At 43.5% G+C, this 24,850-nt stretch overlaps 2 protein-coding genes across 2 annotated transcripts in view; both read left to right on the top strand.

Moving 5' to 3' along the window:
• The window catches only part of ISY1 (ISY1 splicing factor homolog), a 38,567-nt gene extending 22,359 nt beyond the window's left edge, over window positions 1-16,208 (top strand). Inside the window, exons 9-11 of the mRNA XM_061618122.1 lie at window positions 7,720-7,835; window positions 12,030-12,116; window positions 15,454-16,208. Of these exons, the coding sequence (XP_061474106.1) occupies window positions 7,720-7,835; window positions 12,030-12,116; window positions 15,454-15,561 (311 nt within the window). The 3' untranslated portion in view covers window positions 15,562-16,208. The remainder of the gene's footprint in view (window positions 1-7,719; window positions 7,836-12,029; window positions 12,117-15,453) is intronic.
• A 1,363-nt stretch (window positions 16,209-17,571) lies between these two features.
• The window catches only part of LOC133380585 (haloacid dehalogenase-like hydrolase domain-containing 5), a 44,808-nt gene continuing 37,529 nt past the window's right edge, over window positions 17,572-24,850 (top strand). The window contains exon 1 of the mRNA XM_061618120.1: window positions 17,572-18,210. Within this exon, the coding sequence (XP_061474104.1) occupies window positions 18,073-18,210 (138 nt within the window). The 5' untranslated portion in view covers window positions 17,572-18,072. The remainder of the gene's footprint in view (window positions 18,211-24,850) is intronic.

Genomic DNA, 24,850 nt, shown 5'->3' on the forward strand with positions numbered 1-24,850 from the left:
ACGTTGCAGTCAGCAACAAGCTGCAGCCAAGGTGTGCCTTATAAAGAGCAGGATGGACAGCAGGTGTGAGCCCTCAGCGTTTGGGCCTTAAGGAGACAGGCCTGCCTCTCTTCTGCCTGACCTTCTGCTGTCTACGTTCTGCAGGTGAGGGGGGAGTATCCTGTTCACTGTCTGTGTCTGGCTGCAGGGCCTCTGCTGTCCCTGGGGTGCTCTGCAGCTGAGGGGCAGAAGGAGCTGGATTCTCAGGAGGCTCCTCCGTGTCTCCTGCTGCTCCTGGGTCTGCTGCTGTTACTCCCGAGTCGTCCTCATCTGAGGAGTCCTCTGACGGGGCCATGACAAGCAGGGTGCTGGCCTCATGTGCCTTCAGAGAATTACATTGTTGTATGTTTGTTGGTGTTCTTACTTTGCTTCTTTCCTGTGTTACTACTGTTTCTACAGAGAATCCAACCTAGACGATTATATTTCTCTCATTATTCATCCTAGAAATCTGTATCAAATTTATTTTTATTAATTTCAAAGTCTTTTTATTTGTCAATGTCATATGATGGTGAAGAGAGCCTTTTGTGTTTCAAACCTTTTGTGAGGTTATGTTCTATTGGCTGTGCCGTGTTCCGGTCCTCCTCACATCCACAGGATTGCTGGCAGTTCTACCAGCCAACTCTCGGATCTCCAGTTGCTGCTCTTTAATGCCAGATCGGTAAATAATAAAACCTCCCTCATCTATGATTTAATCGTGGATGAGGCGGCCGAAACCTGGGTGAGCGATCTGGGAGGTATTAATCTCTCCCAGTTGTGCCCACCTGGGTATTCGGTTCAGCATCTGGGTAGATCCGAGAGTCGGGGAGGGGGAATCGCTGTGGTCTATAGAAGTTCCATCTCTCTTGTTAGGCACCCCATCCAAGTGGCTAATGGCCTGGAGTGTCTGCACATTACGTTGGGCCAGCGAGACAGACTGGGAATACTGTTGGTGTACCGTCCACCCTGCTGCCCAACAGCTTCCCTAACTGAGCTGACAGAGGTGGTCTCGGACTTGGTGTTGCGATCTCCCAAACTTTTGGTATTGGGGGATCTCAACATTCATGCCGAGACTGCCTTGTCTGGTGCGGCTCAGGACTTCATGACCTCCATGACAGCCATGGGGCTGTCTCAATTTGTTACTGGCCCAACGCATGTGTCAGGACGTACTCTAGACTTGATTTTTGCCACTGGAATGGGGGAAGGTGATCTGGGAGTGAGGAATCTTACATCTATTCCTTTGTCATGGACAGATCATCGCCTCTTGAGATTTAGACTCACATCGTCTTCTCCCATCTGCAAGGGTGGAGGACCAATTAAGATGGTCCGTCCCCGGAGACTAATGAATCCTGAAGGATTTCAGAGGGCTCTGGGGGATTTTCCGGCGGATAAAACTGACGATCCTGTCGAAACCCTGGTCACTCTGTGGAATACGGAAATGACCCGGGCAGTTGACACAATCGCCCCGGTGCGCCCTCTCCATTGCAGAGCTCAATTGGCTCCTTGGTTTACCGAGGAGCTAAGAGTGATGAAGCAAGAAAGGAGACGGTTGGAGGGTAAATGGAGACGAACTCCTGACGGCTGTAATTATGCACTTGTGAAGGCCTCCACGAAACGCTATGTGAAGGCGGTGAGGATGGCGAAGAAGCAATACTTCGCTACCTCCATTCAGTCATCTTGTAACCGCCCAGCGGAACTTTATAAGGTTGTCCGGAGACTTTTACACTCTAGTACTCCGGACGCAATATTACCATCAATGGCCCGCTGTAATGAGTTTGCGAGGCACTTTCAAGACAAGATCATAAACATCCGTCGGGACCTTGACTCCAATATTGTAACAGTTGAATCTAATGAGGTGTCCAGAACACAGTCTTGTCCTGTTTTATTGGATGAGTTTCAGTTGGTAGAGCTCGAGGATGTGGACAAGGTGCTTGGACAGATACGGGCGACCACTTCCGCTCTGGACCCTTGCCCCTCGTGGCTAATAAAAGCTAGCAGAAATGGAACGGCCGGATGGGCCAAGGAGGTGATTAATGCCTCGTTACGAGAGGGAGTGGTCCCACCTTGCCTGAAACAGGCGGTAGTGCGACCGCTCCTAAAAAAGCCCTCCTAGGACCCTGATAACTTTAACAACTATAGGCCGGTAGCAAATGTTCCATTTCTGGGCAAGGTTCTAGAGCGCGTGGTCGCTCGCCAACTCCAGGCTCTCTTGGATGAAACTGATTATCTGGATCCATTTCAATCCGGCTTTCGGCTGGGGTTTGGTACAGAAACAGTCTTGGTCGCCCTGTATGATGACCTCTGTCGGGAGAAAGACAGAGGGAGTGTAACTCTTGGTTCTCCTTGATCTCTCGGCGGCTTTTGATACCATCGACCATGGTATCCTTCTGGGGCGACTCGCGGATTTAGGAGTTGGAGGCACTGCTTGGCGGTGGCTGTGCTCCTATCTTGGGAATCGTCTCCAGAAGGTGATGCTTGGGGATCACTACTCGAGTCCCTGGGTGCCCCAGTATGGGGTCCCGCAGGGCTCAGTTCTGTCCCCCATGCTTTTTAATATCTATATGAAGCCGCTGGGTGAGGTCATCAGGAGTTATGGAGTGCGTTTCCAGCAATATGCTGACGATACGCAGCTCTATTTCTCCTTTTCATCTTCTTCAGGTGAGGCTGTTGCTGTACTGAACCGCTGCCTGGCCGCGATAATGGACTGGATGAGAGCAAACAAACTGAAACTCAATCCTGACAAGACTGAGATGCTGTTGGTTGGGGGGCCCTCTGCTCAGATGGTTGATGTCAGACCTGCCCTAGATGTGGTTACACTCCCCCTAAAGGAACAGGTCCGTAGTTTGGGGATCTTATTAGATCTGCTTCTGTCACTTGAGGCTCAGGTAGCCTCGGTGGCACGAAATGCGTTCTACCAGCTTCGGCTGGTAGCCCAACTACGACCCTATCTGGACAGGGAGAACCTAGCCTCAGTTATTCACGCTCTGGTAACCTCTAGATTGGATTACTGTAATGCTCTCTACGTAGGGTTACCTTTGAAAACGATTCGGAAACTTCAGCTAGTGCAGAATGCTGCGGCCAGAGTTCTTACTGGGATGAAGAAATTCGACCACATAACACCTATTCTGGCCCAACTGCACTGGCTTCCAATATGTTTCCGGACCAGATTCAAAGTGTTGGTCCTTACCTATAAAGCCCTTAACGGCACTGGACCGCAATATCTGATGGAACGCCTCTCTCGCTATGTTCCTACGCGTTCACTCCGCTCGACGTCTAAGGCCCTTCTCCGGGTCCCAACCCATACAGAGGCCCGGAGAACAGTAACAAGATCTAGGGCCTTTTCGGTGGTGGCCCCCAAATTATGGAATGCCCTCCCAGATGAGATACGCCTGGCGCCTTCCCTGTCATCTTTCCGGCGCCAGGTAAAAACCCACCTCTTCACCCAGGCATTTTAATGTATTTTATGCTTTTTAATCTTATTTATTTTATTTTATTTCTAGTTTTCTTTTACTTTGTTTATATAATGTTTTATATTGTCTGCGCAATACACACTTGCTGTATTTTAAATATTGTGGTTTTATCATGTTGTACACCGCCCTGGGAGCTGCTAGCTATAGGGCGGTTTAGAAATGCAACTAAATAAATAAAATAAATAAATATTTCTATTTTGGATGCATTAACAGTTGAATCTGAAACTGCAGCTTGATGTAAAATCAGACTGATTCCAATATGTTGCTAATTAATCAATGAATCTAGCTGTTGGAAAAAACAAACTTGGCCTGCCCAAGATGCATGTGTTCAGCCAGCTATGCTTAAACTACACCACTTAAGGAAAGGTGGGCATGGTCAATTAAAAACATAGAGTACACCTAGAATTTTACTAGAATATATTTCACCTCCCACTGTTTTATCTTGTGCAAACTGATATATTCCTCATGTCCATTGGAAACTATTCTGCAAAATAGTCAGTGCCATTATTCCATAATTGTTTTTGGAGTTTTTTTAGTGTTGCAAAGTGTTGCTGTACTTCACATATTCACAGAAACAGAAGCAAAAGAAAATAATTTACTATAGGAAACTTCACTAAAATTGCAAAGTAAATCAAACATATTTAAAGTGACTATCTGAACTGTATCAACTGTCTTAATATTGCTGCTTCCTCCCTGCTAAAACAAGATCAGCACAGCACATGTCTTGTTTCTGTTATTTGAGCTGATTGCAGGTGTTCAGAGGCACATGCTCAGAAGCATGTTACCAAATTCTTCCAAGCTATACAGGAAGAGGATTGGACTGCGAAAGACCAAATTGTGTTTGCATTTTGACATATTTGTAGGGCATATCTCAGAGGAGGTCAGGTCTCCTGCTCCCCTGGTGCATTCACTAGAGCTGCCCAATTTCCCTACTTTTTAAAGTTTGATAGAAATATCTGTGGGCTATAGGTATGTTCTTAATTTACACGGGTTTTTTTGCTTATTAGTGAATTTCCCTGCTTTTTAATCCAGGAGGTAAGAAATGGGATCCTGTGCAAGTTTGCTGAGGATGGATTGAACATTTGCATGCTTATTGAGTTCAGTGGGATTTACTCCCCTGCAATCTTACTTAGGATAGGTGAAACTGACCACAGGGGATGGGGAGGGAAGGAAGAGGAAGGGCAGAGGGGAGGAGGGGGATAGGAGCATGCAGGAGGGGGAGGGGAGAAGGGCAGGTTTGATCATTTGCATGCTTATTGAGTTCAGTGGGATTTACTCCCATGGAATCATGCTTAAGATAGGTAAAACTGACCATGGGGGGGAGGGGGAGGGGAGAGGGGAAGAGAAGGAGGAAAAGGGGGAAGGAGGGGATTGGAAGGGGATGGGGAGGAAGGGGCAAAAGAAGGGGGAGGGGAGGGAAGGGGCAAGAAGGAGGGAGATAGGAGGAGGAGGGGAGGGCAGGTTTGGTCATTTGCATGCATTTTGAGTGGGATCTACTGTGCAATCAAGCTTAGGATAGGTGAAACTGACCCGGGGGAGGAGATTGGGTGGGTGGGCACTGGGCAGAGGGGAAGGCCCTTTCCTTTCCAAAACGAAAACATTGTAAACAGTATCATTGTTTTTCAGGGTTTCCCCCACCTTTTTATTCTACAGCAGGCACATGTAGTCTCCCTCCCAAATTTAAACCAAAGCTGTCCCTGGCCATGTCCACACCAGACCTTCATTTCACTTTAGACAGTCATGGCTTCTCCCAAAGAATTCTGGGAAGTGTAGTTTGGGAAGGGTTGCTGAGAGTCGCTAGGAGATGCCCTATTCCCGTCACAGAGCTACAATCCCCAGAAGAGCGGCTGACTGTTTAAACCGCTCTGGCAGGGAAATAGGAGTCTCCTCTCAGCACCCTTCACAAACTACACTTCAAAGGATTCTTTAGGGGAAGCCATGACTGTTTAAAGTGGAATCACGGTCTGGTGTGGGTGATTAGCCAAGCCAAACAGCTGTGAGTCTGGCTTGTAGAACACTGACAGTTGGTTCTTACTGAGCGTGTCTGGGCTTATCGTTGATTCCAGTGTGAAATTTCTTAAATTAATTAAAAATCAGCCAGGCATTTTTTAAACTTTTAAACTGCAGAAAGTGAAGGTCAGAGTATGGGGCAAGATCAGTAATAGGATTACAGGTGCTCTGTGAACATGGTTGATTTTTAATTAGTTTCAAGAAATTATGAGAACACTGACAGAAGTCAAACAGGGGTCTGGTGTTTTATTCTCTTTTTCCAGTTCTTGATTCTCTCTGACTGTTTTGTGTATTGCCATGAAAATTTAGAGGGTGGTTAAGCAAGCGTTTTCTGAGTTCAGGACTATAAGTTTTGTAAGATTTTGTTTTGAGCTTATGGAAAGCAGCAGAATGACATGGGGGTTATTTTCAATTTAACATTGCAGAATGCAAAAAGTCTATGCTGCCTATAGTATACAGCCACTCTTGTGGCTGTATAATGAACATTTTGCTGCTGCTGAAGGAGAGAAGAGTGAATTGGGACATGTTTGAACAGGTCTCTTTTAGGTAACACTGACAACCTAGGTGCAAGTTCTGGCATCACCCAGTTCTGGTAATGGAGTAATAGCCAAGTCTGGCAAGCTGGAAAAGAATCTTCAAGTATGTGTGGTTGGTTTTTGGCAGCTTGTTTTCAAACTGAGTACTTATCTTTACTCAGCTGTTTACTCTGTCTTACTGTTCTTGCAGTGGACTCAGGCTTGCTTGTTGCCTAATTCACTAACCTAGCTGGTGCTATGAATGCAGGAAGCAGGGTGGTTCAAACTTCCTGCAGCAAATTATTTCCCATTTTGAACAAATATTCTGCTACCAGAAGTGGATTCAGAGCTGTACCAGCATACTATGTTTCTTCACTCTCACTCAACTTTGGAAGTTATGCCAAAGTTATACTAGAGCAATTTGTTAGGATTGTTCTAGTCTACGTTAATGTCCTTATCTTATCATGGCTACTGAAAAGGGGATAGAAGGGACATTGTAGATACATGGAGAAAGATGCATAAGAGTAAGTAAAGCAATGAGCATAAATCTTAGACACTGTGGTATGCTTGAGGTCAAGAAGTCAATGGAATCAGTAAGATAGGAAACAGTGCTCCAGGAGCTGAAGAGTAGTTAATAATACTCAGCAACTATATAGTATTTTCATGTACATTCTCTTGAAGTGTGATATTTGGTGTAAAGAACACTTGTTAGATGAGTTCATCTTCAAATGCAACAGGCTGCAAACTAATCACATTTGTAGCAGTCCCTGGAGGATAACGAAACCCCTGAAGGAGCCACAGCAGGTATTGCTAAACCTATAGCACCCACCCAGTGAGGTTGAACAGATTGGTAGGGTTGTATTGGTATCCACGAGTGACCTGCTTGAGGACAGATTTACAGAGAAAGTGACAGAACGTCCCTTGTTGGTACCTACAGCTCTCAATTAAAATATATCCCAACATATTCCTAAAGTCCTGCAATCTTAAAAATTATGATTCTGTTGAGCAGGTTATGGGAGGTAGTCTTAACCTGGCTTACAAACAGCTTCACAATCTGGAGGAGCTTTTGACAACTGAGTACATATAAACATTATAAGCTTGCTTTTGTACATAGAAGGCACACCTCATAAACCTGAAATAATTATTTATGTATACATAAAAGGCAAACCATTTTAATAGGATAGTTTCAGGCTTTCTCAGAACTTATTGTGGCACTGGTACAAGGTAAACAAGGTTTAGGGGAGGAAATAGTCAGTTTCTGTCTGATTGAAGATACGTAATGTGTGCTGCAGACTTGGACCAAAATGTGGGGAGGAAGAATAGCCAAAATTGCGTCCCTTCCTGTTCTGCTGACACAACCCTGTCAGCTCAGTGACATCGTTGGATTTAACCCACTAGCCTAACCTACCCCTTGGGGAGTTGTAACTATAAAATGGAGAAACCCTGTGTATGTTGTACTGAACTCATTGTAGGACTGCAGTAAGATCCACCTAATTGTACCCTTCTAAATGCCTTCTCCAAATCTACAGTACCCGTCTCAAGGAAGGGGAGTTCTAATTGTGCAAGTAAAAACTGATGCATCTGTTTGTGGATTTACCAAATGTTGACTGTGTCATTTCTAGAATGAAAGATCTGGTTCTTTTTGTATTTGCCCAGACTTCCTAAATCTGAATCTAAAGCTTTTAATTACTACTTTTTTACTTTCCCAGTTATCACAGCAGCAGTGGAAAAATGGAAAGCAGAGAGAGAAGCACAACTTGCAAGAGGTGATAAAGAAGAGGAGGAAGAAGAAATAAACATCTATGCAGTTGATGATGATGATGAGGTATTGCACTGCTTTTACTTCTGCTAATAATAGCATGTCATGAATATTAAATAATTCATTAACAGTGAAAGGCAGAGTGGCATAAATTGTTAGCAAATTTGGATAGGCCCCACATTTCAATGTCTTTATGTACATGGTGGATACAGTTTAATTCTTCTATACTACATGAATAAAATGTGACTGTCAGAAGCTGGGGAGTGTTCTTAAATTAGGAATGAAACATAGATCAAGACTAATTTTGGCTATGCTTCCTGTTGGTGGATGACTTACCTGGGTATACACAGCCTCACATGAAACCTTTTGAGAACATTAAGCCTATACCTTTGATTGACTTTGTAATGGTTCTTGAAAGCTTGTCAGTTTGCATTTGACCAGGTTAGGAAATGGAGGTGATAAAAAAGCCCCTAATTTTCCTGTTTCTGCTTCAGGGAAAACTTGATTTTTGAAGCAGCCCAGCCTAACTTGGGTTGTCTGAATTCATATAAAATGGGTGCTTTTGAAAGTAGAGCAGGAGGGAAAGCTGAATCCTCCCCTTGTCCATTCTTTTACCCCTGAAATTAGTTCACCAGTTTTTCCCCCTCCCAGGCAACTTCCTTCCAGTCTCTCAACCTCTCACTGCTTTGTAAAGCAATTTTAGTAGGGAAAAAGTATTTGGGGAAGGATCCTTCTCTTCTCTGTCCCACCCTCGCTGTGCTTTAAGTGGTCCATATTTCTTTTTGTGAATGTACACAGGTCTGCTGTTATGTCTGATTTGGTCCTTCAACTAAACAGGAGTAGCCTGAGACAGATAACTACCCTGTCAAGAACATTCCTTTCCTTGACAAGGTGACTGAGAGAGTGATGGCCTGCCACCAGCTGACATGTCTGAATGAAGCAAATTATCTGGATCCATTTTAGTCTGGTTTTGACACCAAAATGGCCTTGGTTGCCTTGATGGATTGACCTTTTCTTGGGGGTGGGGAGGAGTGCTACACTGTTAGATCTCTCTCTGATACTCATGCTTGACCATGGTATCCTGGAGTGGTTGGTAGATTTGAATTGAGAAGCACTGTGATAACAGTGATTCTGCTCCTTCCAATCCAGACAGTAGCATTGTGGAACTTCTGCTCAGCCTCATGGCACTTGTACTGTGGGTTCCCACGATTCCATCTTGTCACATGCGGGTAGGTGGTTCCCGAGTCCAGGAATTGGTTAGTTGGTGGGTTCTGGATAGGATTGCACTCTTGCCTGGAATAGGAGCGTAGCTTGTGGGTGCTGCTTCATTCTAAGCTGTCACTTGAAGCTCAAGTGGTCTCTGACAAGGGGTGTCCTAGTCCAGGACAGCCTGGCTTCAGTAATCCACACCCTACTAACCTCATGATTGGATCATTCCTATGCACTCTTATGTGGAACTACCCTTGTTCAGAATCTGCAACTGATGTGGGGTAGCAAGATGGCTTCAGTGTATTGTTTTGGTACTGGTGTACGGAGCCCTAAATAGCTTGGGGCCCAAATACTTCAAGCACCACCTCCCTTTGTACTAATCTACCATTCATCAATGGAGAAAGAAACTCCTTATGTTCCATCTTGATCATGAAGATCTTCTGATGGGGCACTTTTGGTGGCTCTCCATGCCCATGAGGTTTGGATGGTCTCCACCAGAGACCAAGCCTATAGTGTGGCAGGCCCTGCCCTGTGCAAGTCCCTACCAAGAGGTTTGGCAAGAACCATCCCTCTTCTCTTTCAGGCGTCTCTTGAAAACTGAACTTTTTAGACAGGCCTTTATAACATGAATTTTTCTCTAACCAATGCGGTATGTATTGATGCTTTTATTACTGTTTTTAATTGTGCTTTTATTGGTTTTTACATTTTATTGTGTCTTTGTGTGTTGCATACCTTGATGTACTTCTACGAAAAGTACAGCTTACTGATACTTTAAGTAATAAATAAATAATGGAGGACACCCTGCTTGTAGCTCTGCTAGCTAATGATCTGAGGAAGGGGCCTTCTGAGTAGTGGCACCTCATTCATCAAACTGTCTTCCCTGGGGAAGTGTGTTTGTCCCCTAAGATTTTTGGAACAAAAGCTGAAGACATGGGCCTTTGCAACATGAATGGCCCTGGGATCTATCAGTATCAGAATTGTTGCATGTTAAATTAGATTTCTGATTTTAGATATTTTGAGATTTTAGTATTTTAATGGTGTTGTACACTGCCCTGGGCTCCTTCAGGAGAAATGGCGGTATATAAATATAACATCACATAGGAGAGATTAGACTTAATTCCTTTTCTGTTGAATCTGCTTGTCCTAATGATGTTGAAGTTTTAAAAAAGAAATATTTTGGTGAAACTTTTACTTGATGGAATCTTTTACATGATACACACCCAGCTTTCAGTTCTGTGAAATCGTCAGGCTCAGGTAATCATTTTCCAACAGCATCTAGACCAGCCTTTCCCAACTGGTGTGCCTCCAGATGTTGTTGGACCACAACTCCCATCAACCTCAGCCATTGGCAATGCTGGCTGAGGCTGATGGGAGTTGTGGTCCAACAACATCTGGAGGCACACCGGTTGGGAAAGGCTGATCTAGACTAAGAATATGTACTTCTGTTAGACAAGGTCATCCACTCATCCCTCCTCTGAAATTAGTCATGAAAGAAGCATTCAATTGTAGCCAATAGGCTGAGGTTTGTGCTTGGTTGAGGTATATGGGGTCTATGACAGATTCTCCAGTTTGAAAATATGCCCATGGGCCCAGAAAAAATTGTGATCCCTGCCATCAGGCATTGGTTAAACCAAGTTATGAATACTAAGTGAAATATTTGGCTACATTTTTGTATACAAGAAAATTGTATCCCAGTTCAGTTATACCCTTCTGTGACCTACTGTATGTTCGATACGCTGTTGCCAAGTAAATTGCAGAGTTATGTTGTGTTGCTAATTCTGCTGTGCTTCTGGCACATGACTCTGATCCATAACCTCTAGACTGGACTACTGTAATGCGCTCTACCTAGGGCTGCCCTTGAAGACCGTTCGGAAACTTCAGCTAGTGCAAAATGCGGCAGCCAGGTTGTTAACATGGACCCGCTGGTCTGCGCATATAACACCTGTCCTGGCCCGCCTGCACTGGCTGCCTATTTGTTTCCGAGCCAGATTCAAGGTGCTGGTTTTGACCTATAAAGCCTTACACGGTGTGGGACCACAATACCTTGTGGAACGCCTCTCCCGCTATGAACCTACCCGTTCACTTCGTTCAATATCCAAGGCCCTCCTCCGGGTACCAACTCATCAGGATGCCCGGAGGATTGTTATTAGATCTAGGGCCTTTTCTGTAGTGGCCCCCGAACTGTGGAACAGCCTACCTGTGGAGATACGCCTGGCGCCTTCGGTACTTTCTTTTAGGCGCCAGGTTAAGACCTGGCTATACTCCCAGGCATTTTAATGTTCAATGTGTTTCATTTAATTTTTTTTTCGTTTAACTTGTTGCTGATTTTATTGTAATTTTATTGTAATATTGTATTTTAATCTTGTTTTGTTCACCGCCCAGAGAGCTATTCGCTATGGGTGGTTTAAAAATGAAATAAATAAATAAATAAAATTCTAACACTTCTTAGAAATCTGTGCATTTTTAGCATCCTTTCTGTTTATGGATGTTTGAATTTATAATGTGAACATTGCCTTTTGCAAAGTTATAGCCTGCTGTTCCTTCTGTAGTTTTGTCAAGTTACACTTAGACCAGATAAAACAGAACGTGCAGCTAATGCAAATTTTTAGCCTTTCCTGCTTCCCGTTGTACATGCCAGTTCACGTTGAAACTTGCAGTTGCTCAAATGTCAATAATAAGTCCAAGGGCTTGCATTTGTATGTACCAGGTCCGGAGGAGCTAAATGGAAAAGAATGTGAGCAAGTTTGTTTTAAACATTTATTTATTTATTTATTTAGTAGATATACATCTGACTCAAATAACTGTCCTCAGTTATAATCATACAACATGTACACCAAGAACTGCACATGTAAAATGAAAACAAAACAAAACCAACCAGCTTTGTTCTAGCAGGACTAGAATCCGATGGTCTTTCCTAGGTGGCTCTGTGGCAGGAGTCGGGATAGTCCAACTGGAACAGAAGCAGTCATGTGGTGTTGCTTTTGCCTGCCTTCACTGGCATAATGTGGGTTATTGTACAAACTGAATCGATATGTTCTAAATATGTTGCAGTCTGATGAAGAAAGTGGAAAGGAAAAGGAAGGCGAGGATAGTCAGCAGAAGTTTATTGCACATGTCCCAGTGCCATCACAACAGGAGGTAAGAAACAAATTGAAAAAGGAAGCTGTACAGATAGTTTGAACTTCCAGAGTAGCAGCCATGTTGATCTGTCGCAGCAAAAACAAGTGTCTTGTGTCAACTTGTCAAAGCTAGCAGATTTATTGTGGCATAAACTTTCATAGTCTGAGGCCTCAGTTAGCAGGTGTGTGTGTGTGTACTTGTGTGTAGAGAAAAAATGGTAAATAGTGGGGGGGAAAGGGCTTATATTGGAACTTAATTCATGGCAGGCAAGGTATAGGAAGCATTTTCATGGCAGGTAAGATATAAGAAGCATTCTCAAAGAATTCAGGCATAAGAAATAAATGCTAAGGCTACCGTGTTTTCTTTCATTCCTGACTTCTTCAGTTCATGTTGTAAATGTAAAGGAAAGAACTGAAGCAAACATACACAGTTTAGCTGAAAATAGAACAGACTAAGGTTCAGAAACTGCTTGCATCTCAGCAGAAAACCATTTCACACTTTGATAACTGTAAAGGGGTTGTTCAGACATAACCACGCCAAACCATGGTTATGTATTACAAGAATGAGCCTTGGGATTGCATGCTTCCTCCGTGCACACAGTAATTTAGAGCCTGGGAGTTGTTCTTGATTCATCCCTGTCACTTGAGGCTCAGGTAGCCTCGGTGGCCTGGAATGCTTTCTACCAACTTCGGTTGGTGGCCCAGCTGCGCCCCTATCTGGACAGGGAAAATCTCGCTGCAGTTGTCCATGCTCTGGTAACCTCCAAATTAGATTACTGCAGTGTGCTCTACGTGGGGCTGCCTTTGAAGACGGTTCGGAAATTGCAGCTCGTGCAAAATGCAGCGGCCAGACTATTGACACGGACAAGGCGGTCTGAACACATAACACTGATTCTGGCCCGCTTGCATTGGCTGCCTATATTTTTCCGGGCTCGATTCAAAGTGCTGGTTTTAACCTATAAAGCCTTACACGGCTTGGGACCACACTACCTGATGGAACGCCTCTCCCGATATGAACCTACCCGTACACTGCGCTCAACATCGAAGGCCCTCCTCCGGGTGCCTCCTCAGAGGGAGGCTCAGAGGATGACAACATGTTCACCGCCCAGAGAGCTAGTGCTAGTCGGGCGGTATATAAATTTAATAAATAATAATAATAAAATAATAATAAGAAAGAGGGCCTTCTCAGTGGTGGCCCCGGAATTGTGGAATGATCTTCCTGACGAGGCACGCCTGGCGCCAACATTACTATCCTTTCAGCGCCAGGTTAAAACTTTCCTCTTCTCCCAGGCATTTTAGCATTTTAGTATTTAGTATTTTAATATGTGTTTTTGTGTGTCTTAAAATGTTTACAATTTTGAAATTTGGATGTAGTTTTAACATTGTTTAAATATGTGTTTTAATTGTAAATGGAAGTTTAGTTTGTACACCGCCCAGAGAGCTTCGGCTATGGGGCGGTATAGAAATTTAATAAAATAAATAAATAAAAAATAAACTTCTGATTCTGGATTACAGCAAGCCATAGCATGCCTGTTGGGATGAAACAGCAACACATGGTATGTTGCAACCCAAAATTAGAAGGTTCTAAGCATAGTGTGCAAGGGAAAGGAAAGTGTGTGGAAGCCCAAAACTCCTTGGGCCTAATTTTATTCACGTCAAACCATGTTTTGGGGTCATTCAGACGTAATGCCAAAGACACTGAAATGGAACTTCTATGTTCTCAGCATTTGATGAACTTACAATTCATGCAAAGTTAATAATGGCATTTTGCTGTTGTCATTCATTTTTAACTAATTGATTCCTTTATGAATCAATTTAGAAATATCAGGTACATCTCCTATGTTCCATAATTGCATTTTTCACCAAGTGCATAGAAAAGGAGGGTCAATATTGATTCACATGCAGTATTAAACCATACTTTAAAATCTGTGGTTTAAAACTAGTGCACACTGCTCTAAAGTCCTCACTTTTCTTCTGCCCCATTTTTGCCTGTGCCATGCTTGGAGGAAAAAAACTACAGTGCTGGCTTAACATTATGTGTGAACCAGTGCTTGTGGCTTGCTTTTCTTCAAATAAACCTCAAACCAAAGCCAGGGTTTGTCCTTGGCTTACTGCTTGTGGTTTATTTGTAGAGAAATAAACCACTAGTGCTGGTTTGCACATGTTAAACCAGCTTTTTTGTTTCCTCCAAGCACTGCAAAGGCAGGAGCAAAATAGGAACTTTTGAGCAGTGCCTGATGCTCTTTTGCATCAACCCATAGTGTTAAAACATAGTTTAAAATAAACAATGTGCATGCTAGTTCATTATAATTATATAATGGAGAAGGGCCACAGCTGAAAGGTAGAGAATCTGAAGGTGTCAGGTTCAATCCCTGGCATCTCCAGGTAGGACTGGGAAATCCCTGCCTGAAACTCTGAAAAGAGCTGCTGCCAGTCAGTGTAGACAGTACTGAGCTAGATGGGACAATGGTCTTTGAATTTTGTATAAGGCAGTTTCATATATTTGTTAATAAAGACAGACAGATTTCTTACTCCACCTCTACAAGTTGGAGTCTACAATTGGAGCTGAATGATAGGATGGTTTGTTCAAAACCAGTGTGGCTACAAATCAATTTCTTTACAGAATTAGGTATATTTTATGAACAAGGTATAATGCATACATCTAGGCCACACTGATACTGAGTTTGAACTGAACAAATTGGGAGTGAAGAAAGTATTTTGACATTAATTGTATGGTTGTTGTCTATTTTCTGGCACAGTAATGTGAACTTACTATGAAAGGGGGACAGATAGTATAAAAGCAAGATTTTGCCCTAATCCTAGATCAGAATAGTAGCAGTACCAACTGTTTGTTGTTTCTTAGCTATGCAGAGAACAAATTGAAAAGTGGGACACTTTTACAGGAATTTTAAACCTCAAAGACAGGGACAAAACCTATTGCTTAGTATTCCGTCTTTAGAGTTCTTCCATACATTGTATTGGCTACAGAATCTTATGGAAGGAAACTAGGTTTGGTTGCATCTCCCTGCCTCTCACATCCACAGTGACAAACACCACTGCATAAGGTGCGTGTTGGTCCACAACTTGATTTAAAGAGTATTCCTCAGCATCTCTGCAAGGTAAGTTTGTGTAACAGTTCTTGAAAATTTGTAATACAGCATCTTAAAATAACTGGAAACTTAAATCAAGGAAGACTAGACTCTACAGCCACAGCAATAGTCTTTGACATCTCTCTCCAAAGCTTTCCATTAGGTAGTTCCTTCTTTGGTGCTGGTGTATAAGCTATTTTTACAAAATCATTTGCAATTTGTAAAGTTTCAATACTTTATTTTAAGCTGAATGTTCTTAATTTACAGATCGAGGAAGCTCTTGTCCGACGAAAGAAGATGGAACTTCTTCAGAAGTATGCCAGTGAAGCTCTTATGGCTCAGAGTGAAGAGGCTAAGAGACTTCTAGGATTGTAGTATGTGTTGTGACACTCCTGTTTTATACTCCATCCTAAAGCATCCTGGGAGCAGCTGCTTAAAGCAATTTAGTTCTGCAGAAATAATGTACTCTTTACAAATGCTTAAAACAAAGGGTGATTATTTCCTCTAGTGCATTTCATTACAAGCATTATACTCTGTCTGATTCTATGCAACTTCTTGTTTTTAGCTTCTATGGTCAAACTCCAAGTAACTAGCTAGTTTGCTTTTGAGCTGTCCTTTTCTAGCTACTTTCCTCTTTACCTAATTTCTGCTTTTATGCAGCAATTTTAAGTGTAATAACTGCTGTTAAATTAGGTCAGCATTCCACTGTGCTTCTCCAGTCTCAGAAGAATATAATGGCATTTAGCAAAAGCTATTGCCTATTGCCTGTAAATTTGGAACAGAATTGGAAGGCAGTTTCTACTGCCGCTGTGTTTTTTTTTTGCTTTGACTTTGCAATAGAACTAAAATGCCCTGCACACCTAATGCAGTTTTAAGTAGCATCCTCAAAGCTCTTAATATGAACATCCACTTGGTTGGATCTCTGAAGTGCTGGATATTTCAGCAAGTAATACTGTAAATACTGTTTGACCTTTGTAATATCACTCAGACCTTTTCAGTAAAAAAAATGTAGATGTGTTGGATCATTGTCTTCACTGTGACTTAAAAATGTCTTTTTCTTTATGGACAGGTAATAAGACTACAGCTGCCTGAATCTGCTTTATCACATGAGGGAGGGGAGACAGAACTGAGAATCAAGCAATGTTAGGGCTCCATAGACCAGTACCAATACAATGATTATCTGAAATGAATGTGTATAGAAACCATTTGAAAGAGTTAATATAGCAGGCAAACCTGGCACACATTTTTGTCAGAGGAATACTGCAATGCAATCCCTGTGTGTATTATCTTGCACTAGTCTAATTCATAGGAAGGCATGGAATTTACCTACTGTAGCCACTTTTCTAAAGTAGCTGTAACAAACAAGGAAGCTTCTGTGTAGCCACTAGTACCCATGTGTCCTTTGTGTGCTTATCATGGCTGTGAAAGGGAGTTAAACAATATATATTAAGAAAAGCCAACCAAGCAAAGTATGGGCTGATTTTCCGTAAATGCCAGTGGTTTTGGTAATCACCAGCAACTAGAAGATTGCTTAAAATTATCCCACCACCATTCTGAGAACTCTTAATTCTAATTTCTTCAACCTGCTATAGGCTTGTAACCAAGAAATCACTCACTAAGCTTGCTTAAGGAATTGCTTAGTATAGTTTCATTCTTTTCTGTGGTAAAAGAACTGATGTTATGTTGCCTTCAAGTCGATTACAACTGACGGCGACCCTATGAATCAGTGACCCCCAATAGCATGTGCCATGAACCACCCTGTTCAGATCTTGAAAAAGACTGTAGTAAGAAAAAATAGCACTGAAAAATGGAAAGAATTACTTAAAAATCCCAAGCATCATTGTCGCTGGTGTAATGCAGCATAATTTTCTGTAGCGAAGTCGCTCTATTTTGTGGCACATATCAAAATCTCTTTCAAGTATTTATCTTGTCCTTGGTTTTAATGAATTTAACTTACACGTTAATACTGACCTTAGGTTACAGTACTTGATTATGTGTATCATTTCCTATCCCTATGAAAGTATATATAATTCAAAGACAGCAGGCAGTTGTATATGACATAAGTATGGTATGCAGGCTATGGCACCAGTCCCTGTTCATTTTGCTCTCACAAACCTATAATAAAGATATAGTAGGAGGGGAGAGTGGGTCCACCTACCTTATTCTGAGCTGAGGGAAGAAAATATCAGAAGTTCAGAAAATAGTGATGTGTGTGTAAAAGCATCAAGACGGATATAAGCTGCAATTCTGTATCAGCTGGGAGAGTAAGCTCCTCTTCAATCAGTGGTAGTTTCTTTGCTGCAGTGCACCCACCTGCTATTGAAGACAGTGAGAGAGATAGTGGGGTGGTGGTTTTTGCATAAGGTCAAGTTGAATATGCCTTTGTTGCAAAATGTGGGCATTGTTTTTCCCTTTCACCCGCCGTCCACATTCGTCTTTCTTCGCTTCTCCGATTCAGTGGTGAAGCAGGAGTAGGCAGGGAACCCTACGTAATATATGCGAGGAAGTGCAACCTGCCGAAGTTAAAAAGAACTGGAGGAAAAGGCCGCTTGAGATTTGAAACTGCTGTTTAAAGAGCAGGTGGGCGGTGTTAAGCGACGCCACGGTGAACTGCCCGGTAACTGCAGGAGCACGTCCCGCGCGGGGGCGGAGGCGAGAAAACTCGGGGGGGGGTAAATGCCGAGCAGGCTCTACTCGCTGTTGCAGCGTCGTCCAGGGGGAGGGGTTAGCGAGGAGTAAGGTGAAGCCGGTGTCGGCCGTCGCTGTTGCCCGGCGCGGCGGCAGCGCCTGACTGGACTCTGGCTGGGACAAGACAAGACCCGACAGAGGAGGAGGCGCCGCCAGTGTTTGGGCTCCCGGGAGCGCCCGCTCCTCGAAGGGGCCGCCATGAGGGGAATGCTGTTGCTGCCGCCACTCCTTTGCCGGCCCCTCCAGAGAACTGTGGCCGCGCGACCTCCGGGGCTGAGTGGGCTTTGCAGCGCTGTTCCTGCCGCCGCCGCCGCCAAGAGCGACGTGGGCACGGAGGTAACTGGCGCTGGGGTCCGCTTCCCTCTCGCAGGGTTGTTTTGGGTGGCGTTGGGGCGTCTGTCTCATCTCGTCTCATCCGCCGCCGCGAGGGAGAGAGAACAGAGTGGGCTTCTAGCCTGTAGCGGGACACCTTTTAGGCACTGGGAACCAAGTCTTCGTGTGTGCGCTTAGCTGTACGGAGTTGAACAAGGAGTTTGGTTGTGTGTTACTTTAAGAAGACGAAGACAAAGAAGACGAAAGAAGTTGGTGCGGAGCGGGAGGGAGCCGAAAAACAGTGTTGCTTCCTTTTAGGCTTTATGATCTTAAACTAGTACTATCATTTTTAACCAGTGCTGTCCTTTTATTTGTTTTGTAACTTTGGTATTCTCCCCTTTCCTTCCTTTGTTTCGTAAGTTCCCTGGGAATGCTGATTGGCCATTGAAGGGCGGGATATACATTTTATTTAAAAAAATAGAAATGTTGGGGAAGAGGGACGATATTCCATTAATTTTTCATTCTTTTCAAGTTACCCACATCTTTCTTTATGTCTCCTCTTCCAATTTCCCCATCTTACCAGGGATGTACGCCTCCTGGGTCTTGGGGTCTTAGACCCCGTACTTTTTTGAGAGCAGGGTCCCTATGTCTCCAGCATCCTACCAGCTGATTTGCATGGGGGGATCTGTAAGCCACTGAGAAGAGTCTTCTTCCTTGTCCTTTCCTGCTGATTGCAGCCAACCTGAGTGAAAGGAGGGGAGTCAGCCCCTGAGAAGACTCTTCCCAGTAGCTAACACTCCCCATTCATGCTGATTGGCTCCTAGGGATATCTGTTGTTGCAGGAGAAGGTATTAACAAGGATCTTATTCTCAATCCAGCAGCAAAAGAAAAAAGGGGGAGGGCTTTGGATGTTACTATCATCAAGGGAACACCCATTTCTGAATGTACCACTAATTACTGCTTGTCTCTTTCTTTCCTGCATTTTTCATTTCCCCCCTTTCTTGACTTTTGCTCCCATCTCTCGTGTTTACTTTCTTCCTATAAGAAAATGTCTCAAAGTCCTGCTACTTGCAGATGGGGTGCTGCTGGTGCTGTACGCTGGAGGGGAGAGGGGAAGAGACGAAACCTTGGGGGAGGCAGATTCAAGAAACAGCGTAGTACTCAGTGTAGCAGACAGGGCTGGGCACCACCCAGAAGAAGCAGATGATTGAGCAGAAGCAGCAGGTGATACCTTGAACCCAGGCTCATAGCCAGCCCAAATGTATGGGTGGGCACCAAAAAAGTACCAGGGGAGAAAAAAATCTGTAATCAATTAAATTAATTTTGTTTGCCGCCCTGGGCTCCTGCTGGGAGGAAGGGCGGGATACAAATTAAATAAATAAATAAATTTTAAAAGGGGGGGAAAGAGGAATTTTTAACCCACTCCCCAACCCATCCCTGCCTATGGGTCTGCCTGAACCCGCCTCTGCTACTTACTGAGGGCTCATCCAGATGACTGCAAAATGTGTGACATACCCACTATGTGTGTTCATTATTTTTTGGTCATCCAAATGACGTCTCACACTGTTACGCATTTTCGTGGGTTAAATCCACTCCTTGCAATACCGGCAAAAATGCAATTTGCTGTTTAAAATCGGGAATCATCTGCTGTGCCTTCCGGAGGTAGGATGCAATACCGCGGACTTTACAGCTGATGGGTGGTTCTTGGGCGTTTCCCCTTGCCCCTTCTCCTCATTCCAGCCAATCACGTATCTGAACTTTTGCGCATGTGCGAGAATAAGCCCGGGAAAATTGAACCAATCATCGCAATGGTGGGGTGTTGGGGGGGGTCTGCAACTACTGCACAGATGCATTTTATTTTTTGCCAGCCTGCAAACTGGGCGGCCGCTCTGGGTGAGATCTGTAATGCACAGCAAGCAAGAAAGGGGCTGCTAGTGGGTTTCACACCTGCCTCCAGAAAGGTTTGTCAATTTCATTCTACTGGCTGGGGTTTTTGTTTCAAATCATTTTGCTGAGGGAAGGAAAGGGAGAAGGAAGGGTGTGTGAATGAAATTGACAAAGCTTTCCAGAGGCAGGTGTGAAACCGACCAGCAGTATTTGCGATATTACACTTAAATGAATGTATGCTTTTCTGCCTTTATGGATATTTAAGGAGATACACACGCTGACAATTGCACTTATTTCTCCAAAAAAGCAAGAAATGTGTCACCCCCCCCTTCTCCCTTTCCTTCCCCAGGGAGTAGAATGAAATTAACAAAGCTTTCTGGAGGCAGGCATGAAACCGACCAGCAGCCCCTTTCTTGTTTGTATTTGGGATATTACGCAAACAAATGTATGCTTTTCTGCCTTTATGAATATTTAAGGAGATACACATGCTGGCAATTGCACTTATTTCTCCAAAAAAGCAAGAAACGTGTCAACTCCCCCTCCTTCTCCCTTTCCTTCCCACAGCAAAATGATTTGAAGCAAAAACCTCAGTGAGTAATGAAATTGACAAAGCTTTCCAGAGGCAGGCTGAAACCGACCACCCTCCTCCTTCTCCCTTTCCTTCCGCAGCGAGAACTCCTTTACAGCCATATTGTGCTTCGTTGCAAAAGGAGAGGAGCATATGTCATTTTTTTGCTGACCAACTGGTTGATAGGGGGAGGTTTTAGAGGCGGAGCTTGGAAAAAGCAAAAAGAATGTAGGGGTCTTACCGCTGCGTGTGCGGGTGCAAAAATGCATTTTTTTAAATTGGGAAAGAGTGAACTAAAAGGCAAAGCGAGGACTATCAGATGAGAAACCGAATATGGAAACCGTGGATTATCCCGCTCCGTTTGGATAAGCCCTGAGTCCCACTGCTGCGCAGAGAGAGATGGCAAATAGAGTCCCACTGCTGCTCCTTTCCACCATGGCCTGCTTCCCTGCCTGTGGAGGAGTAAATCCCCTCATTTGCTTGCTAGCATGGGCAGTGGTGAGTACTCATAAACGAATAGGGCCTCGGCAGCTGCCCAGTGCTGGAGACCTCTAACACCAGCCTGCTTGCCCCCTTTTTTCTTGGCTTTTCCCCCCTCTGTCCCCACTGTTTGCTGGGACTTGGCTTAACAATATAAAAGAGTGATGACCATCCTGGAACGTTATTTTTCTTACTAGTAGTTCCCAAGTCTGGAATGTGAAAGTGTCTTTGACATACTCGTTTATGTGTTTTGGTATATAAAAATGGTAAACTGCTTTGGATGCCTTGGCAGAAAGGCAGTATATAAATAAATGAATGGTAAATTCAAAGCAAGAAAAAGGGCTGGTTCCAATTCCCATCTTGTTTATACATTTTTTGAATTGAGTATACATACTAATAGGTTGCTATCTCAATTGATATGTAACTCTCAGCAGTTAAAACAGAGTTGTCATGTTGCTCAGGTGCATAATTCAAAATCTTTGGTCTTAGAGCCCCAAAGCATTAGTGCTTTGGAAAGCAATTGGGAAATTAAGCATTTCTGTGTTGGTTGGTGCCGCCTGTACTCTGTTTAAGGACACTAAGTATGATCACATACTGGAAGAATAAGGTCTCCAGTTGAAGAACACTTGCTTCATAGAAGTAAATGCTGTATGACTTACCAAATAAACAGGCACAGATTTGGACTGCTTGCACCCAGAACTTGCCAGAAGCAAGAAGTGGTAGTTTCTGGGCAGAACAGTATGGCAAATTTGCTCTGTTCAGAGTGAAACTCTTAAGTGTGAGTTTGTGTGGATATAGCAAATACTGAGTCTGGCAGTTAAGCTTCACTTTCGCTCCCTTTGCACAGATGTCACATTAAGGAGTTAACCTCCCTATGTATTAGCACACAGAAAATGTAAGGTTCAGGGATGAGTCTTAGGCATATAAGTCTGGGAAATACATTTCCTTTACTAAACAGAACTTAAACATTACAGAAAATAAAATAAATGAAATCAGTCAATAACATAGAAGTATTATAAAATACACTTGCTGTTGTTATAATTCTAAACTTTTGATGCAGAGTTGAGAAACCCTATTAAATCATAATTACCTGGATCAAAAAGGCTCTCTAGGGCACAAGCAAAGTGATAGGTGCCTCTCAGAAAGGACAAATGCTCAAAGGAAGGAATATTTATACTAAAATTTTCCTTTGAAAGATAAATTTATGACACTTTCCTAAACATTCATAAATTGCTAGCTTTCTCAATTATTAAAGAAAGACAAAGCTTAATTCTACAAAATATCCAACTACATAAAAGACTTCAATAAATCATATGCCAAAGTAACATACATTGCAACTTTTGCAACAGTTTTGATTAAATATAACCTATCATCAAAGAGAAACAATTATAGGTACATCTAGCAGAACTACATCAAATACAATCAGTTGCTATTTTATTATGAAAACCTAGATTATATTAATATGAGAATGTGTTTAGTTCACATCTGTGCATAGTGGTAAATTGTATCAATGTTAAAAATAACATTTGCTGTGAACCCAATTTAATTAGCTAATCTACAAATGTGGGCTGATTGAGTCTAGCCAATTCAAAGTTTCCTTTGTATAAACAGGAGAGACAGGTGTATGGTTCAAGATAAAGAAATGGGGAGTAGTGATGTCCCAGTCTGGTTTGCAAATCTGGTCTGTCTCTGAAGGACCTTACAAAAAATGGAAAGATGTCTTCTATTCCCAATATAATGATTTTAATTAAGCTGCATTGGGGTAAGGAAAATCAGCTATGGGGCCTGGTCCAATGTCTCTGGAACTAGTCAAAATGGGTACACAAATGGGTGCAGAAGTGAGTATATTTGCTACAGCAGTGTTTCTCACAAGAAACTACCTTATCCAAAGTTAGTCCATTAGTTCACCTAACCCAGTTTTGACTACACTGACTGGCAGTGGCTCTTTAGGTTTTCTAGCAGGAGTTTCTTCCAGCCCTACCTAGGCATACAAAGGGCTGAAACAGAGACTTTTAAATGCAAAACATGTGCTCTGACACTAAGCTATAGCCCAGTGATTCCCAACCTGGGGACCGTGAAGTAATGGGGGGGGCATGAACAGTTAAAAAAATGAATTATAATATTATTTTAAAGTCTTTATTCCCTGGATGCTGTCTGCTCCCCACTGCTGCTACAGACTACACCTCCCCCTTGCTGCAAAAAAGAGGGAAGGACTTTTGTTGAAGTGGCAAAGCGTCTTTTCAGGCATGCAAGGGCAGGCGTCTACCTATAAAACGTGGGAAACACCAAAGGAGGCTGAGGGTGGAGCTACCAGGAAGAAGAGGGGATTACTCCCGTCTCCTCACTGCTGACAATGCCTTTGCTCAGAACGAGAGGAGAGGACTTTTTTTGAAGCAAAAGAAGCAAGACTGCAAGGAAAGGCTGCTTTCCCCCTTCCTTCCTGGCAGCCAGCCTGCCTGCCTGCCTTTCTTGGCTCCTGCTTCGCTGCTACCTCCTTTTAAAAATTATTCTTATTTGCAAGGCTGCCCAGATCTTGCTTTTGGCCCAGAAGCGGCTTTAAAACGGGAAATGAAAGCCGCCGCATTAGCGGAATAAGCAAAGTGCCGGTAAGCGGGGCCCTACTGTATAACGCATTTTCCACCAATACATCTATTCAAAGCAGTTCATATAAAAACAGTCTAAATACAGTAGTACAATTATATATTATATTCACTAATAGGCAAAAAACCTTGCGGTTTAAGAACGTACCTATAGCCCACAGATATTTCTATCAAATTTTAAAAGGCAGGGAAATGGGGCAGCTACAGTGAATGCACCAGGGGAGCAGGAGACCTGACCTCCTCTCTGAGATATTGTACTGCCCTACAAATTTGTCAAAAATGCAAACACAATTTAGGTTGGTCTTTCACAGTCCAATCCATTTCCTGTGTAGCTTGGAAGAATTTGGTAACGTGCCTCTGAGCATATGGTGGTTTTACCATTGCCTTCCTCTGAGGCTGAGAGGCAGTGACTGGCCCAAGGTCACGCAGTGAGCTTCACGGCTGTGTGGGAATTTGAACCCTGGTCTCCCAGGTTGTAGTCCAACACTGACCCGGGGGAGGAGCAGGGGGGGAGGGGGAGGGGAGGAGATTGGTTGGGTGGGCACTGGGCAGAGGTAAAGCCCCTTTCCTTTCCAAAAGGAAAACATTGTGAACAGTATCAATGCTTTTCAGCGTTCCCCCCACCTTTTTATTCTACAGCAGGCACATGTAGCCTCCCATCCACATTTAAACCAAAGTTGTCCCTGGCCACATCCACACCAGACCTTTATTTCACTTTGGACAGTCATGGCTTCTCTCAAAGAATCCTGGGAAGAGTAGTTAGTGAAGGGTGCTAAGAGTTGCTAGGAGACGCCCTATTCCCCTCACAGACCTTCAATCAGAGTGGCTGACTGTTAAACTGCTCTAGCCACTGGAGCTCTGTCAGGGGAATAGGAGTCTCCTCTCAGCACCCTTCACAAACTACACTTCCCAGGATTCTTTGGGGAAAGCCATGACTGTCTCAAGTGAAATCAAAGTCTGGTGTGGGTGTGGGACCCTGATGAGGCAAGCCAAGCAGCTGTGAGTCTGGCTTTTAGAACACTGACAGTTGGTTCTTACTGAGCATGCCTGACACTATCATTCAGTTCAATGCAAAATTTCTTAAATTAATTAAAAATCAACCAGGCGTTTTTTAAACTTTTAAACTGCA

The sequence above is a fragment of the Rhineura floridana genome, chromosome 3, assembly GCF_030035675.1.
Source record: "Rhineura floridana isolate rRhiFlo1 chromosome 3, rRhiFlo1.hap2, whole genome shotgun sequence".
NCBI lineage: Eukaryota > Metazoa > Chordata > Lepidosauria > Squamata > Rhineuridae > Rhineura > Rhineura floridana.